The following is a 16608-nucleotide window of genomic DNA, read 5'->3' as shown; positions in this document are numbered from 1 at the left end:
AGGCGGTTCTATGGGTTTGTAATGCTTTGGGTCAAAAGACCCATAGCATTACAAATGCTATGGACCCATTACATAGCATGGGTCTTGTTTTCTATCCTGCAGTGTTGCTTGTTGAACTTTAACCTGTTGCTCCTTCTTTGTGTTACATTTGACCTTTTAAAGAATTGGTCTGGATTGATATCCTTCAAATTGCTCAATATTTTAAGTTTGATGTAAGTAATGAAACTAATGTTTAACTTGTAGTATTTCCAAATACTGTACTGTAAGTGTATTATTGTATAGTATAAACTTCATTCAGCATTTTATTATAATGATAAAAGTTATACTGTACTGTATACGTTAAAAATTAAGGATATTAAATTATTTGTCATGTCACCCTTAGATCTATGTGTTGCGTGACTCAGACCTGATGCGGTTTGTGTTTGGCATGACTCCAGGGGAGGTACGCCGCCAGCTAGCCACCTTCAGGAAAGATGTGGAGAAGGTGCTACCTGTCACTGCCTCACTCAACATCTATGACACCAGTTACTACTCCGATGCTGACGGTGCTATTGACTTCTCCAGCACTGGGTAAAGATGGGTGGGATAGTGTCCCAGGCTCTCATTGATAAATGTATAGTCCATTTTCTGGAGAAGCCTCTGGTGGCTCCCAGAACCTATTTTGCTGAGATGGGTTCTTCCCTACTGATTCACATCAGCCATAGGAGTCCTGTATGGCTTACCAGAGCCAGAATCTGGTCACTTCACAGGGGAGCAGGGTATGTTACATTCACCATCACAAGGGAAATATACAGAAAGTAAGCAAAGCAATACAGTCAACAGCAAGGTTCACAGAAAATGATGCACCAAAGTGTTCAAATTATTATGGAAATTATTCATTCAAATCTGAATGATCATTCAAAACGGCTCAAACTGCCCTAGCATGAATGGCCACCAACAGGTGGCACCCCCAGAGCTCCACACTCCCTCCTTAGCAATTAGTCCTGTTACTGCTGGCTGAACAATCAGACTTTCTTCAAGTTGCCAGGTGTAGTGAGTCCCACTTCTTTTCCAAGGTAAGTGTAGGCCATCTTTGTGGACTCTACTGTGGGGTCCATGTACATGTGTATAATTCATAACCTTAAGTATTTGCTTCATGTTCACATGTTTAACAAACCTCACTTGTTGTGTGGACTTGGTTTCATATTGCCTATGAGCTGCACATATTTAGGGCAGCCCTTCCCTGAGCACTCATATAGCATTGCCCCTATGCAGATTGAGTGGCTTCTCAGTGTATTTAGAAGTTTGCCCTAGAGAGGCAAGCCTACTTTTTACCCCCAGGCGTATGATATATTGGGGGGAAAAGGGGTTCTTACCATGGTTTTTGCTGAACTTAAACACTTGATTGGAAGGCAATGGGTTCTGTCTTTCAGGTGTTCTTGGATGGTGCTTCTTTGTGCTGCTTTGAAGCTGCTTGTTTGTTCCTATCCTTTCCCTGGGATGTAGGTAGACCTGCTTCTCATGTCTGTCCTTCCTTCTCCAGCTGGTACTTCTGTTGGCTATTTGTCATTTTCAGTACCCCAGAGGGGAAGGGAAGGGAACTATCAGGGGGAAAGTGCCAAGTCATTACGACTATATAGCACTGGGAAGGGGTCAGGATAAGGATTTTGGGATGGGACGGGGGAGGGAAGGAGTGGTGCCCATCCACTTGGATGGTCGGGAATTGAACGCCGACCTGCATGAAGCGAGACCATCACTCTACCGTCCAGCCCAAGTGGTTGAGCTACCCCAGAGGGGGGAATGTGCTTGTTGGGCTTCAGGCTAGCCCTTCATGGTTTCCCTCTTGATGGTGCTGTGGGTTTTTTTGGATTGTTTTTTCCAGTTCCTGTGTCTGGTTTGTGGGATTTTCAGGTTGTTTCCCCGAGTTCTCTGGTGGTGTATCCCCACCCACATAGTAGGTTTGTGGTCCTTGAGAGGTTATGCCAGAGCTTGAGGTTTGCTTGTGGGGGTGTTTTCTTTAGGCAGGGTTTGGCTTTGGGCATTGTCCTGGTTCTTTTGGTTCCGTTGCTGCTTGGACCGTTAGGTTTAGGTCCCACATGCCCTTGGTCAGCTTCCTCTCTGGGCTTTCCAGGGTTCAGTTCTGTGGCACCTTCCTGTCTCATTGGTCATGTGTTCACAGATGCCTCAGTTTTGCTTTGGGGTTTTGTGCCTGGTGCTCGCAGGACATCTCAGGGGTCATTGGTTAGGTCTGTTCCTTCGGGTGCACGGCATGGCATGGTGGGTTATGATTGGGGCTGTGTGGCAGGCCTTACGGGGATGTTCCAAGCAGTTAACATGTGTGGTACTGAATGTCCAACATTCTTGAGGATGGTTTCTCTCTTTTCTGTCCCATTTCCATAGAGTGGACCATCAACGATGAATCCTTACGTTGGCGCTGCCAAACATCGGTTGTCCTGAGGTAAACCTTTTCACATCTAGCAGGTGGCTGAATAGTTTGTGCCCCATCTGTGTCTTTCATTGTAGTGGCAGTATGAATTTTCCTGGTGCTCCTTTTGGCATTTTTCTCTTTGTCATGTCTCTTCTGTGTTCTATGGTTTTGTCTTTTGTTTAGCTTTTTATTGATTGGCATCTTATATTTATTTATCACCTCTTGGTGCTGCACTTTGGTGAAGCCACTCTTGATGGCATTTGGCATCTGTCTCCAGAGTGCAGTTTTGCCAGTTGTCTAAGAGTTCTTTCTTTCTCCTTCAACCACCTTGTGTTCCTCCTGAACTGTTTTGGTCTCTTGAGAGGGTGTTAATGTTTCTTTCTTCCCCTTGGTGTATGGTTGCCCCATCAATCCTGGATTCTTTTCTTCAGACTGTTTTTGTTGGCTCTAGATTCAAGTTGTTAGGTTTGGTAGTTTCACTCCACCAGTGTGTGAAAGTGTGATTCTTTTGTTCCCTGGTGGGCAGTTTCATCGTTTGCAGCCTTCTTTTTTTTTGGCATTGATCGAGATAGTTGGCCTTTGGATTGCTGATTGTCTCTTTGAGGATTGCTGCTTGGTTTGTCCAGTCCAGAGTATGTCATATGTTGCGTCCAGTGCAACGATTCGCACCTAACTTTGTGCCATCTTCTCTGCTTCAGTGGACACACTGTTCTGATTTTGTTGGTCACTATTCTGGAGAATGTTAATCCCGAGTTGTCTGCAGTGTTGTTACATGTAGCCTGCCTGCAATTTACCCTCAAAGCTGTGTTGCTCACATATTCACGGCTTTGGCTACTGTGTTCACAATTGTGAGCCTCTACTTGGGGTCATGGATTTTAAGGTCACTCTCTCCCCTTCCCTGGCAAGTCCCATGTTTTCCATCTCTTTGTTGTTGGCTTCAGGAGTCCACCAGAGTCTCTTCCAGAAAACCACTGTTAAATTTAATGAAACGCCTCATTCTGGTAGGGCCTCAATGGCTCCGATTTCCTCTCCTACCAGTTGCGTTCGTTCGTGATTTATCGGTTCCAGCCTGACTCATTGTTAGTGTGGGAGCTTGGAACTCCCGGGGTGTCACCTGATGGCAGCCATTCATTAGTTTAGAGTGGATTATTCGGGTTTGAATGAATCATTTGAGAGAGTACCTCGATTTAACTGCATTAGGTTCTGGGAGTTCTCCTCCCCAAGCCTGGCCCTGACTTAGAGCTTGGCCCAACAGGCAGTTTTGGTGCTTTGCTTTCTGTGAACCTTGCAGTTGTTTGCATTGCTTTGCTTACTTTCTGCATATTTTCTTGGTATTGGGGGGCCAGGTTCTGGTCCTTGGTAGGCCATACAGGACTCTTATGGTTCATGTGACTCAGTAAGGGGGAAGCCATCTGAGCAAGATGAGGCCTTTCATTACATTTAATGTTATTTTTATAAGAGTGGAATGGGGGGAAAAGGAATGATAGTTTAAAACAGGTTTGCTTGTACAGTATTTATAAAAATGTACCAAATAAAAATATTTAACTGTACTAAAGTTAAAGAAATATAAGAATTTTGTCTTGTTACTGTATATAGTGTATTTGGGTTCTGCCTTATAATACAACATAATACACACAATTAATTTAAAATGCGAGATGTAGATTATTTATTGGTGAAGATTAATGCTCAATATATACACTTATTAAATTACATTACAGTATATATTAAATACAGTAATAATTAACTTCTACTTTGATGGTTTTCAAGTAAGCTTTTGGATTTATAAAAATACAACAGGTCTATGTAGACCATTGTATTGAAGACAAACATGTTAAGGTAATGTGTGTGTACCATTTACATTATAGTTCTTAAATGCCTCTGAAATTGCAGTAGGTTCATACCAATATAATTTAAAGTACTATATTCAATTGCTTCATGATTGTCCTGAATATGTTTTAAACAAATGCAACTTTATCATCAATAAATGTTTTTTCATAGATTTGATCTGGAAACTGCAGCTAGATTTTAATGTCAAATGTCTGTTGAATCACACTGATGGTTTGTGTTCGTATTGTGACAGGTCGTGCTTCCAGCTGGTGGGACGTAACATGCATGACACAAAGGTGCTGCTCGATGCCTCCCACAACAACAAGTTGGAGAAGGTCTTTCACAAATACACCGTAAAAAAAGTTGAGGTAAATCATGTCTTTTAATTGTTAAATGTATTATGCTTTAGCAGAAAATAATTTATGTAAAGCTACTTCAAGTTGATTATTAGACACCTTTATATTCTAAATTTCAGTAATCAAATCAATTGTTTAGATATTTTTATAGCAATTATTATGTAATGCAAATTCTCTTGTGCAGTATTAGATGTAGAATTGTTGTGTAACATGTAACCTTTTATGTCTGCCACAGCGCTGTGTGCCTCGTCGGGAGACCCGCCAGGTGGATTGGGTGGAAGTGTGGGTCCTGGTGATTGCTGCGTTCATAGGCATTGGGGGTTCCGTGGCTGCCATCTCCGTTTGCTGCCTCTACTCACGCTACCGACGGCGGGTAAAGCGCCACCAGCAGCATCTCAGACTGCTCGAGAGCCCACCCTCAACCACTCCTGTGCTCCCCCCAGGTTCTATCATCATGTTACCCCCTGGGCCTCCTCCACCTGGAGCTCTGCACTCCAATGGCACTATGCCTACTGCATCAGTGTTGAGTTCTGAGCCTCCCAGAGTTTATGAGTGGCAGGAACGGGGCCTACCTCTTGACACTGTCTCATATAGAAGTGCTCAACGATAGACCTGCTTATTCAAAATGCCTTGGCAACATAATGCGTCATTTTTATTAAAATAAAATGTACTTTTACTGCTAATAATTTCATGACAGTGAGTGGTGAATGATGCACTTTTAGTGTGTGAAGAACACTGCACACATGACAAAGCTATACCATGTGTCTTAACACTTTCGCGCTTTATATTAGAGATAACTCGTCACTGGTTTTTCTTACGATTCCGCATAACTGCCTACTTTTCTCGTCAATCGAAAAAATATTTCTATAAATTCCACTTTTTAACCGAAATGGATGGGGATACTTTTGTTTTGTAGAGAATTTATTTGCGAATTTTTTGGTACCAGAATGAATATTATATCACATAAACTTCTATGAGTAAAAAAAAAAATACACAAAGTATGTTTGGGGGTGTGGCGAGCGTGTGGCAGTGGGTTCCCTTTAGCCGTTGATATATCCAACACGTGGGAAATATTTGTATGTGTTATGTATATGTCTGTGTAGGGAATTTTACTGCGATCACTGTCATACAAATTATAAAATGTTTCAACAAGTATAAACATGACAAACATCAAACGAACGAAAGCAATGCGTTCGTTTCTGCCGCGAACGCATACTGAGCGACGTGGTTCTATATTTGGCGCTTCTCTTACACATGCTTTGTACCAATGTTATACAGTTCATCTTATAGGAAATTTTATTGCGAACACATTGGTATAAAAAAGAAATACGTACATAGAAAAGTAGGGTCAGGAAACGTATAAACTTTCCAAGCATGATTTCCCCCCTGTGTTTTCGCCAGTGCGCTCGCGGCTAACTACTCTCCACTTCACACACTCTTGCGGGTGGGCAATTACCTATATTAAACATTCATATGCATATGTCCGTGTAGAGAATTTTATTGCGATTCCAATGATACCAAAATTAGCGATGTAGGACAACTGTAGGCTTCGCAACCATTAAGAAAGTGGAAACATTTTGTTGCTGTTTGGCGCTCTCGGCGAGTGATCTGCATAGTTTTTTATTTGGTGTTGATACTCCTTATGCTTGGGCGGCATTTTATAGGTATGCTCTGATAGACAATTTCATTGCGAACACAGTGATACCAAATTTAAATACGTGCGCCTTCAATTATTGTCAGGACAGTCAAAAGAGTGTACACTTTTTCGGTCTTACCGCGTAGGCGCGCGAAGTGCCGAAAGCACCTGGGGTATTGTTTTTTTTTTGAGCGCCGAGAGCGCGAAAGTGTTAACATGGATGCTGATTGCTTTATAAATTTACCTAAAGTTCTTGTAGTTAGTACAACCAACTACTGTACCAAATTATATGGATAAATAACACTACAAATGCATTAAAAATATTTTCCAAATATGTAAACAGTGTAGCATTATTTCATGAAAAGGTGATTATATTCAAGAAATAAACACTATTAGAACACAATTGAACTGTTGTAGGGTGACTCCATTGTCTAAGTGCCTTTGTTCATTTATATTTATATAATTCATCACTTCACTATTCCAATATTGTGTCAATTGAGATTGTGAATGAATCTCCTTTAGGAATTAATATTTAGTGTAATTATGTGTACATAATTCTACATACATCTTGTAATAAATAGAACTGAGTGGATTTTGTATTCACCAAGCACTCTTATTTAATAATAATTATATTTTCATTATATGCAGATTTACATGTACTGTATGTTGTAATCTTTGTGTAGATAAAATACAAATATATTGTTTGTATTTTAATACCCTAATCATGAGTTGCAGAGGAAAAAATATTAATAAGTTGGAATAAGAATGTGGGAGGAAATTAGGTTACAGTAGAGTACATAGAAACACCAAATGTTTCTACTTTATATAAATTAAATAGAACACAACCAAAGTTATTGGTGTATTGGCCGTACATTTTAGTCAAAATAATTACAATATACAGCATTTATACTCGGTCTGTGATAACTATTTTTAAAATCTTCGGGCAATAGCAATGACAATAATACCAGTAAACAAAATTTGTAAATTAATAATTCTTAACATATAAAATCAAATGACCAACTACAGTACACCTTTTATCGTCGTTACTAAAGAAATATCTTTTGGGACAAGTTCAATAATAAATTTCAACATTCTAGTAAATATACCCTTTAGTATTTGCTTAGATACAAATCTAAAGGTATTATTTCTGGAGGTTTTATTATAATAAAAAATATTCAATTACCTATAATTTTTATTTTGGTGGATTCACAAAAATTTATTTATTAAATTCAAATATTTGATGGTTTACCAGTATCTAAATCTATACTATTATGCAAGACTGACTAGAATGCATAAACCCAAAACATTGCTGAAGGGAAAAGGAGATAAAACACCTAGTGCACCTTAAGTCTTGGACACAAAGTTGGGTTTTGTTCATTTTTTGTTGAATGGATGGAGAAGTTATGTAGATAAGAGGTGAGGTAATACGCTCGTCTTTAGTCATTATACAGTACACTTCAACTTCAGTTTTATTTCCAGTTTTATCCACACTGTTTATACTGAAGTACAGTGCTTTAAATAATTTTATATCATCTACTTATATTTTCTTATTAAAATACAGTTTATAGATAACAGTAACAAATCCATTAGTCAATTATGATTTTAAGATATTCTCTCAGTGGATTTACATCTTTTTTTAACCTCTTTTTGTGGATGGCAGCCATTTCTTAACCCTGGTTAGCCCCTCGGGATAACATTTTTATACTGTAAGACAACAATACAAAGTGACAAAGAACTGCACAAGTACACACATTATACTGCAAACATTTTTGTTTTAAATCACATATATACAGGTATTGGCATAGTTTTTATATTAAAGATTCTGCAAACTAAATTCTCAGGAAAGTGATAATGCAGTACTTAATTACTGCATTCCTAGACAGTTTAATATGTAAATAATTTTGATAACAAATTAGTGTATTATGCATAGAAATAATTTTAACAGGTAAAGTATATGCAAAAAATTAAAATGTGTGGTTTTACACTACTGTACGTACTAACGTACTGGTATGTATCAAAATTTCTCCTTAAAATGTTTCTATGCATCTTAACAAATGCTAAAAAAAAAAAAGATTGAAAATGTTTTTCAATATTGAAAAATGTAAGAGCTTACATGTAGGGCATATCATGACCATTATAACAATAAGACCTTACAGCAGGGTGATAAAGGAAAGCATCCAAGGGTTATGATCCATTACTGATGCTCGCTCAGCAAGTAGGAGCTGCGGTAAAATAAAAATAAAAACAATAGGCAGGAAGGTTTGAACACCGGCTGATCACCGAAGATGTTATGAGCATCAGATAATTAAACTAAAAGCAGCTAAACTCTCCTTTTAAAGCCAATCTCAATTTGCGATTACACAAAGTTGCAATAAAATATTTAAGCATGTAAAATATAGATTGGATAAACATTAAGGTATATACTGTGCTGTACATACAATACTGTACCTTAACACATTGTTTCATGTCTGACATTCTCAACAATGCCAAGTCTTCTCAAAACTTGATTCATATACTGTACAGTATTTCTAATTATTCAGTGGGATACTTTAGTTACAACTTCTTCCTCCCAGTTTGAAAGAATTTCTTCAAAATTCTGATTTACGTTGGAAATTGCTGTGACTCTTATTACAGTATTAATCTTTTGCTAGCAGCCAAAGTAAGCAATCTAGAGCAAATTATGATACTAAAGTTGCAACCCATCACATAACTTGCTGACATGTCTCTTTCTCTTCAAAATCATGAAGCACAACAATCATTTAGTCACGATAACAAATGCTTAGAATGTTTTCACAAATCTTATCAAAATGTGAACATGAACATGTTATGTAATGAAAAATTTATAGTTAAAGTTGTAATGTGTGTCCACATAGAATAAATTAAATTTCTTTACAAATTTTTTGACCAGTACAAAAGATAAAAGAAACTGTAGAATATGAACTGGAAAATAAATAGATGGAAAAACAATGCCACCATTCAGTCTAAACCTGTTAAAATATGTGCCTTTGCACATGTTATTTGGATGAGAATGATATACTGCGGCTGGTCAGTTGGTAGAAAGTATAATCTTCAGCCTTCATATGACGGACGTTCCCCTACACGATAAGCTTTAACCTTATGTAATCATTAATGTACAATGTAAGATAAAAAAGGGAGAAATATGCCCAAATTTCTCTAAATGGCTCTTTTATTTATTGACTTATTTTCTGAGAGGAGCATTGCCCCATATGCCTACTGGTTGTGTGCCACTTAACAGCTGTCTCTTGGGCTTCCTTATTTACATTATTACAAATGTTGGATGTATAGTACCTTAAACATTATATCTTGCATGATTACAACAAATACAGTTAAGAAATACAGAGATATCAATACAGTATACCTTCAGATTTTCAAGCAAGACAACTGTTTTGCACATTCTTCAATTATCCTTTATAGTGAGTTAATACCAACTGGAAAAAATTATGAAGACATTTACTATTGAAATTGAAATTATACATTGATATCTTTATTACGAATAAGAATAATCAAAAGACTAATTTAACAGCAAAAATATTAAACTGGCCCTGGGCAGGGCTTGGGGAGTAAAAGAACTCCTAGGACCCCATCCAGATAAAAGCAGGAGATATACAATATAAGTAGGAGATATACAATATAAGTAGGAGATATACAATGTTTTGATCTAAAAACAAGTGTAAAATGTAAGTTAATACAGTAAGAGCTCGGTAAACTGAATTTTGGTAACCCGTATCTTTAGGTAATCTGAATAAAGTTTTTTGGCAGCTCAACTCTTCATAAAAATTCAGGGTATTGAGATTTCTGCCAAACAAGTATTCAATTAAATTCAAATTGTTTAATTTTTGAACTTGTCAGGTAAAAATTTGGCTAACTCAAATGTCTGGCTAACTTGAAAGGGGATGGGTCCCATATAATTCTGATTATCGAGCATATACAGTACAGTATTAATATATTTTGGTGCACCTGTATAAAATATTACAGCAATATACAGTACAAAATGTTTGTAATAAGAAATTACAATACTTATAACACTATATGTTTTGAAAATTACAAATTATTAACATTTGGAAATCTATACAACCACTGAGTGATGGTGACATTCTGTATGATGGAAATCATATAAATGGTTGAATTGAAAATAATCAAACATTGAATGTAATAAAATGTCCTTTTCAGGTGGCACCCTCATTTTCTTCCTGAGCTAAGTGCTTGTCCAGCTAAGCCTTTGTGAGGTGCACTAGGCCTCTTGAAACTAAATTTTGCCTAACGTAAACCATGAGCATAATGTGGCTCTATGCGGTGAAGGAAGGGCGGGATCAGATCTCAAATAAAAACTGAAAAATGCCCTGCCAAAACCATAAGCACAGCTAATAAAGTCACTGCCTGAAGAAAATTATGGACCCTCAGGCGCCCAACCTGAGAACAACCAGGCACATTGCCTGGAAGCATTCAGAAATCCTGGTCTAAAGCACCAGGAAACAGTCTGAGAAATAGAGGGCACACCACCTGGGAATAACTCAACACAGCCAGACACAGTCCTCAAACAGCAAGGCTAACAGTCATATTTTGGTCCTATTTCCCGGTAGGCTAAGATCAGTTTCAGGTCTGGTTCATTTCTCCCCCTTTTTTAAGGCTTGGCTGGACCAGTGCTTGGCTCAGGGAGCTACTGAAGATATTTTCCAAGAAAATAGTGAATTGAGCATTACCTCGAACCAGAGTTTATATGGTTTACCGAGGACTGTTATTTACTCCCCAGGCTCTCATTGGTTTTCCAAATTGACTTGTCAAGGAAATTAAGAAAGGGACGAGAATAAGTCTAACTGAAGCCACTACTATGGGCCCAGCTGAACATTATACCCCTCATTGTACCAGAAACATAAGAAATGGCAATTATTGCTCTGTGAAGTATGAATTAAAAATCAAAGTTACACCTACCATCACCAGATGGCAGAACCCATCACAATATCAGTTTCATTAGAGTAGGCCACCCAAGCAAGCTTGAGGTAATTTAAGCAAGAGGTAGGAATGATAGCATCCCAAGGACGGGTACAGAAACATGGGTTAATGGACAAAAATCACTATATAGGGAATGCACTAGTAAAGCCCAGAATGAAAGACAAGCATCCATAGAGGCCAATGACCAAAGTCTTCAGGAAAGAAAATTACCAGAACGAACCATAAGCATCCTGTAAGATGCTATGAAGCAAAGGAGCAAATTTAAAAGTCTAGAATAATTCACAGCAAGGATAAGTTCATAGGACAAGCCCAAACAAATATCCAAGTAAACTGGAGGACACTTGATCGAGATAAACCTCAAACCACCATGCGAACCCAATGCTATGGAAGGTAACTGTATGCCAGGGTAACACCTACTGATGCCCAATAAATACCTTTGCAAGCCTCCAGCTACCAGGACCACAAATAACACCATGAAAAATTTAGTGGGGCAGCTAGCAGATGCCATAAGCACCCACCACAAAGCAGCACCAAGCCAGAAAACCCAGATGCCCTACAAAATATCCAAACCAACAAAAGAAGAGTGAAGCCCAACAGAGACTAACCACCATGCACAGGGCCCAAAGGACAACATTCAATTAGGGAGCTGAACAAGGTACGATAGAGGAACCGGGACGCATTTGAGACAATACCCTCAATAGTATATGCACCAAAGCACATGAAGCAAGCAAGAAACAGTCATATCAGTATCTATACATGCATTTAAGGAGCATACCATGTCCCAAAGTACAAGAACCAATAATGAATCAATTTCCCATTTTTTATTTTACTCGACTAGATAATTCACAAAAATCCATTAAAGTGGGAGACAAGTTCCGCAAGAGCTTGGTGGGTAATACAAGTCCAGTGTGGAGCATATGAGCTCTGGTTTGGGTAACATTCATCAGACTAGTTCAAAATCATCAATCCATCATATTGGAATTTTAATTATCCATAAAATACTGTATTAGTACTGTATTTAATAATTTGGTGAATTTATAACTTTTTATTGTTTACATATGATAGTACTATACATACTTGCCTTAGATGATTAATCAGAACACTGTGTCACACAGATGTATTGTAGAAACTGTGCAGTAGTATAGTCAATAGCTTCACAATTAGTAAAACTGTATTCGACTGATTATTTGCGTTAACTTTCCACCCAGTTGAAAATTAAAGAATTAGAACTGCAATCTGTAATATAAATTAAAAAATTCCAAAGAAACCTATTAATGTTATATATACAGTAAAACTTCATTTACTCAGAGACGTTAGACCAACCTAACATACAAACATGAAGATTTATAATTTTAGGTGAAGCACGTAGAAGTCTTAGTGACTTAAAACACAACCCGCTTTTAATACATGTACAGTCAGTCCTTGCTATGCGTTAACTTGGAAGGCATGAAATTTGCCTTATACAAGGCAAGTATTTAACACCAAATTTTATTAAATGCAAGCTGTGGTTCAATTAGTGAAGGGTGGTATGGGGTTCTCCTTGTTTTATGCACTTTTTCATAACACTGTTGCATCACTCCATCACTGACATTTAATGTAATGCTTGCTGAACTCCAGGAAATATTAGATATTAATTAGTGAGTGCATAAATCTACTTTCTGCAGTACGTAATAGCTTGGAAGTGGTAATTAAACTCCTCTCTTGTCAATACTGAGTGAACACTTTATGCAGTACAGTATAGTTGTATATTGCAAGTAGTGGAATTAATTAGCAATATTAAAATGTGAGTTTTATTGAAAAAAAAATTGGACATAGGGAGATTTCTGTAAAACATTCCCTATTACTCCCAAATTACTTTTAAAATTGTATTCTGTGAATACTGGAATGCACCAATATGCATAGCTTGACTGTATATATACTTTTCTTTTAGTTATCTAGTCATACTCATTACATATTGTTTTAATTTCATAAATAGTGAATAGATATAAAACACTTGGGTGAAAAAGCATATTAAACACTTTCGTGCACCCGACACGCACGCCCCAACCCACCCAAAGGTGGGCCTGGCGTTTCCAGGGCGTGCACACCCACACTAACATATGTTTTCTTTCCAGTGTTCTGACCTCAATTTTCGAGCTACGTCGTTCATTTGGTATCAAACTGTTCACAATCTAAAGGTGGAAATTGTAAAGCTGGTCCCATAATGATTGGATAAAAAATATAATTTTAACACATATTTTAAATTTTGACGCAACCAGCAGACATCTGTAAATTTATTTATTGATGCAGACTGCGTCGCCGCCGAACGAAAGTGTTAAGTGCAATAAAGATATTGAAACTATTTTGCTGAGAGGGTTTATGGTTGGCTCAGATTATGGTGGTGACAGTCAGCACCATATTATGGTAAACAGTTGGTCCAGGTCAACATCTTTTACATCCAAGCACAGTGTATCATATGCTCAGCAACCACAAATATAATGTTACTGTACATAATGCTTCCACTCTTACCTCTAGTCACATTCACATAATTAAAAATCAAATTATTATTTCTACTTACCAGCAATCAAACCACTGTATAAAATACAGTTTAGATTAATATATCACTAATTATCAGTCTTAACAGAGCCTCTGTGGGCTCTTCCAATTTGTTTAAAAAGTAAGAATAAGTTGCCAATAATACAGTAGTGTGTAATACATAATAATAATGGATAAAATAGGAGAAAAAGATTACGCAGTGAAATATGGAAGAGCAGGTCTAAAGATGCCAACACCTCAACCTCTACCATATTATACGGTGGGATAACACTTGCAAAATATTATGGCAATAACAATATATTGTTAACAATTATAAACAATATTACGTTTAACATAAACAATACGGTGGGTAAATACAAATTATAATTTTAACAGATAGTTACTTTATCACATTCAATAGTATTTTTTTCTTGTGAGAGGTTATTAATGTATAATGTATAACAATGATTTACAGCATATATATATGTCAAAATGCTAGTTATACTCAAACTTCTCATTCTCTAGGATTTGTTATATATACTGTATTAAACATACAGTACCTGGGGTGAAGGTGAAATAAAATACAGGACAGCATTATCAGCCCTATCCCATATCCCAATATATATTAAAAATGTCTTAACAGAACCACCAAGGCTCGAGAATAAAGTGAGAAAGAAGCCCGAGTATAAGCTTGTTAGTCCTTAGCTGACAAAAGCGAATTCTAAACGTTACAAATTGAACTTATCACACTAGCAGAAATTAGAACCAAGATTAAGTAAATCAAAAGGTTGGAAAAGAGCACATTGTGCTGGAAACTATTAAGATCATTTTATAAGTTTAATAATAGTGCCTAAGTTACTAGAAGTTCAGAGGTTTCTTATATCTCTAATCACATATAAAATTAGTTTTGCACTGAACCAGATAAAGCATTATGCAACTTACAATGTTAAAGCATCTAGATTTATAAAAATATACTATCTCTCTCTACCTATATTATGTCACTTTCATTTGCATTCAAAGCAGAGTAGTGCATGGAGAATCTCTCGAATATTTCAGCTTCTAACCCACTTCATACCTTCATGTTACAGAATTCAAACTACTAGCTTAAACTATTGTATAAAATCAAGTCTACATGTTTGTTTAGCTTCAAGGATGGAAGTAAAGGTGTGAAAGAAAGCAAAGGTAGAAATGCACACATAAAAGGTGAAACACATACTTGGGGAGAAACATGCACACACGAGGAGAAATGCACATATCGGGAAAAAACATGCATGTAGGGTAGAAATGTGCATGTAGGGGAGAAATGTGCGTGTAGGGGAGAAATGTGTATGTAAGGGAGGAAATGTGCAGATAAGGGCACAATGGCACAAGATTTTTCAACACTCTCCCTCTATCCATAAGGGGAGCATAGCTGGCTGACCTCTCACAGTGTTCGAGAGAAAACTTGATAAACTCCTCCAATGAATCACAGGCTGATCAACTAGCCTGTGATTCATACATAAGGCTGCGAACACCTGCATCCAACAATGGTTGACCAAACCACCAACAAAGAGGCTTGGTCAGAGACTGGCCATGGGAACATTGATCTAAGGAACCATTACAAGGTATAAGGGAAGAAATGGATACATAGGGAAGAAACGTACATGTAAAGGGAGAATGTGTATGTAAGGGTAGAAACATTCACATGAGTTGAACAAATGTGCACATAAGAGATAACAAGAACAGAAAGGAGAATGAGAGTAACACAGTAATAAAACACTCCCAAGCATCAAGTGTCTTATGGTCTCGATGCAAATTTAAAATTGATAACAAATCCCACGTATTCCCTACTGAAAAAAAATAAGTAGTGTTTAAAATCTAAGTAGATACAAAGAAAAATATGCTTCATCCCCAAGAACTGAAAATTACCTAATTTATTTCAACAATGGATCATGTTTTTAAATAATGTTATGTAGAGTTTATTTATATAACAAAATTATAATAATTTTGTTTTAAATTGCGCAAACTGCTGTGATGAGATGCTTTCTGAGTAAAATAAAAAATAATAAAAACTGAACTTGTCTAATGTTCTAGATTTGAATATATCGCACAGGAGATGTAACATGTGTGACGCATTATACAAAGTGTGTTGTGGAAATACTTTAATACATTACTAGTAACTTTATCTAAGCATAGAAATTCACTGAATACTTTTTGTGAAGTCTGTCTAGACAATTTACATCATAAAGCACAGATTCCATAACAGGCTGTCAATTTATCTTATACCATCAAAAGCCTACATACAGCATTTTTCCAACTCTACATGATAATTATTTCTTTATTTTGTATACCGTATGTTATACAATTCATTTCAATAAATTCCATTTTCACTTACCTACAGAAAACTGTATTTCATGCATCCAACAGCACATGAATATTAATAACACTAAGGGATAAAGGTCTTTTACTTCTGGTCACATCACACTTCACACTGGGAAGGTAGGGACGGAGACAGCTATGCAACCAGGATCCTCCAATCATATCGCATATTAGCAGAGTGGGTGGCAGGTGGGAATGGTGGCTCTTGCAAGGACCAGCTGCCCTTAGTCTCCTGAGCAGCAAAAGCAAATGAGCAGTAGGGGATCTGTTGGGAGGTTAAGGTTGAAGTTAACAAAAAAACAAAAAACTATCAACTGAGAAGACTGGAATTACTAACGACACATAAAGGGTGCTACCATATTATTATTATTAGTTGCAGCACTACATAAAAGAAATGGAAGGATTTACTTTTTATACTCTCATATATATATATTCATATATATATATATATATATATACTGTATATATATATATATATATATATATATATATATATATATATATATATATATATATATATATATATATATATATATATA

General features: G+C 36.8%; 2 protein-coding genes across 4 annotated transcripts in view; one reads left to right on the top strand and one right to left on the bottom strand.

Annotated features, from left to right (window-relative positions):
* The window catches only part of Cad74A (cadherin 74A), a 53124-nt gene extending 46198 nt beyond the window's left edge, over positions 1-6926 (top strand). The window contains exons 33-35 of the mRNA XM_045738068.2: positions 383-570; positions 4488-4602; positions 4826-6926. Of these exons, the coding sequence (XP_045594024.1) occupies positions 383-570; positions 4488-4602; positions 4826-5200 (678 nt within the window). The 3' untranslated portion in view covers positions 5201-6926. The remainder of the gene's footprint in view (positions 1-382; positions 571-4487; positions 4603-4825) is intronic.
* A 478-nt stretch (positions 6927-7404) lies between these two features.
* The window catches only part of LOC123755423 (Ecdysteroid phosphate phosphatase), a 55950-nt gene continuing 46746 nt past the window's right edge, over positions 7405-16608 (bottom strand). For all 3 annotated transcript variants that reach the window (XM_045738070.2, XM_045738069.2, XM_045738072.2), the window contains one exon: positions 7405-16334. In XM_045738070.2, the coding sequence (XP_045594026.1) occupies positions 16206-16334 (129 nt within the window). In that variant the 3' untranslated portion in view covers positions 7405-16205. The remainder of the gene's footprint in view (positions 16335-16608) is intronic.

Source organism: Procambarus clarkii, chromosome 20 (assembly GCF_040958095.1).
Source record: "Procambarus clarkii isolate CNS0578487 chromosome 20, FALCON_Pclarkii_2.0, whole genome shotgun sequence".
In the NCBI taxonomy this organism is placed as follows: Eukaryota; Metazoa; Arthropoda; class Malacostraca; order Decapoda; family Cambaridae; genus Procambarus; species Procambarus clarkii.
This window is presented reverse-complemented; position numbering and strand designations above follow the sequence as displayed.